Below are 1,684 nucleotides of genomic sequence, written 5' to 3'. Positions count from 1 at the left end.
GCCCACAGTGGAGTCACTGACATTGTGATCGGCATGCCTCACCGAGGCCGACTCAACCTCCTGACAGGCCTGCTCAAGTTCCCACCTGAGGTTTGAATATTTAATCTGACCCGTATACTGCATTTTAGTCACGGTATTCAAGATTATCTTTTATTTTCTTTAACATCACTGAACAGCTTTTGTTCGCCACGACAAACAAAAGCGAGACGGTCTCGGATAACGCTGTGCTTCCCTTATTTTTCTCTCCAGCTTATGTTCCGTAAGATGCGTGGCCTCAGCGAGTTCCCCGACACCTCGCCGGCCATTGGTGACGTCCTCTCCCACCTCACCTCTTCGGTGGAGTTAGATTTCAGAGCCAAACACCCCCTTCATGTCACCATGCTGCCCAACCCATCTCACCTTGAGGCCATCAACCCCGTGGCTCAGGGCAAAACCAGAGCCAGGCAGCAGCTCCGGAAAGAAGGGGACTACTCGCCTGAAGACGACGCCCAACCTGGGGACCAAGTCATCTGTCTGCAGGTATCACAGCTGCACGCACGCGTGAGGACATATTTTAGAACTTGCTAGAAAAAGTGATGAGTCTGTTAGTGTGGAATTTCATAAACGAACACAAATAGCTCTATTGGAACAAATAAAAAAGTGTTTTACTTCTGTGTGCTGAAAAAGATTCCCTCTCCCTTCCAAAATGCTTAAGAAATCACTGTATTTGACAATTTTACATTTATTCGCTCTACCTCATGTTAATATTGTGACTTACAGACATCACAACTTTAACTTGTGCTTATTATATAATGTTATACTAACTAACCAACCAGGAAGCTCATTCTCTTCCTCTTCAAAACATTTTCTTTGAAGGTAAAGTGCTTTTTGGGGTCACCTTGAAAGAAAGACAGATGTGAAATGTAAAAGGGAGGTCAGAGGTCAAATGGGACATGATATTTGGTTGCTATAACTATAATGCAATATTTAGAATCCCCGTATGCCCTTTCCATAAATGCCTATATGTTGTCAACACAAACACTGGTGGTAAGAATAATAGTTTTAAATAGCTCTGTATAGCATTGCTATCAATTTGACCTTCAGATCATTCTGTTGACCTTGAAGGAGAGGTCAGAGGTCAAATATGACATATTTTAAAACTTTATAATTGTACTTTCTGCATGTTGACTACACACACCACACCAAAGAATCATAGCTAATCAGGTCAGTATAAAAAAAGCAGGATTTGTTAGATGATGTTCGTTTGTACGATGAGATAACTTCTTCTTTCTTCCTTCTTCACAGATTCACGGCGACGGCTCGTTCACTGGTCAAGGCATCGTTCCTGAAACTCTGACCCTTTCAAATCTTCCTCACTACAGAGTGGGTGGGAGCATCCACCTCATCGTGAATAACCAAGTGGGCTACACCACCCCGTCGGAAAGAGGACGATCGTCTTTGTACTGCAGTGATGTTGGTCAGTGAAAGCTTCTCATCAGTATTCCCGTGTACAGAGAGAATACGTTATTAGCAAGTCATTTATTTGAAAGCGCTTTGTGTGTATAAAAAAAGACTTTGAGAATAGGCAGACATGAGATAAAAAGCATGTGAGGAGAGTTGCAGATTAACTAAATATAAACTTTTAAAATGTCACAGCTTCAAAGTTTTTGGAGCTCATTCTAAAGTATTTAAACCCAGTGTTTCC

General features: G+C 42.2%; 1 protein-coding gene across 1 annotated transcript in view; it reads left to right on the top strand.

Annotated features, from left to right (window-relative positions):
• dhtkd1 (dehydrogenase E1 and transketolase domain containing 1) overlaps window positions 1-1,684 on the top strand; it is a 27,185-nt gene that overhangs the window by 12,184 nt on the left and 13,317 nt on the right. Inside the window, exons 3-5 of the mRNA XM_005728248.1 lie at window positions 5-90; window positions 250-519; window positions 1,285-1,456. Coding sequence (XP_005728305.1) covers window positions 5-90; window positions 250-519; window positions 1,285-1,456 — 528 coding nt within the window. The remainder of the gene's footprint in view (window positions 1-4; window positions 91-249; window positions 520-1,284; window positions 1,457-1,684) is intronic.

This window comes from Pundamilia nyererei, unplaced genomic scaffold (assembly GCF_000239375.1).
Source record: "Pundamilia nyererei isolate P.nyererei 1_Seehausen unplaced genomic scaffold, PunNye1.0 scaffold00027, whole genome shotgun sequence".
In the NCBI taxonomy this organism is placed as follows: domain Eukaryota; kingdom Metazoa; phylum Chordata; class Actinopteri; order Cichliformes; family Cichlidae; genus Pundamilia; species Pundamilia nyererei.
This window is presented reverse-complemented; position numbering and strand designations above follow the sequence as displayed.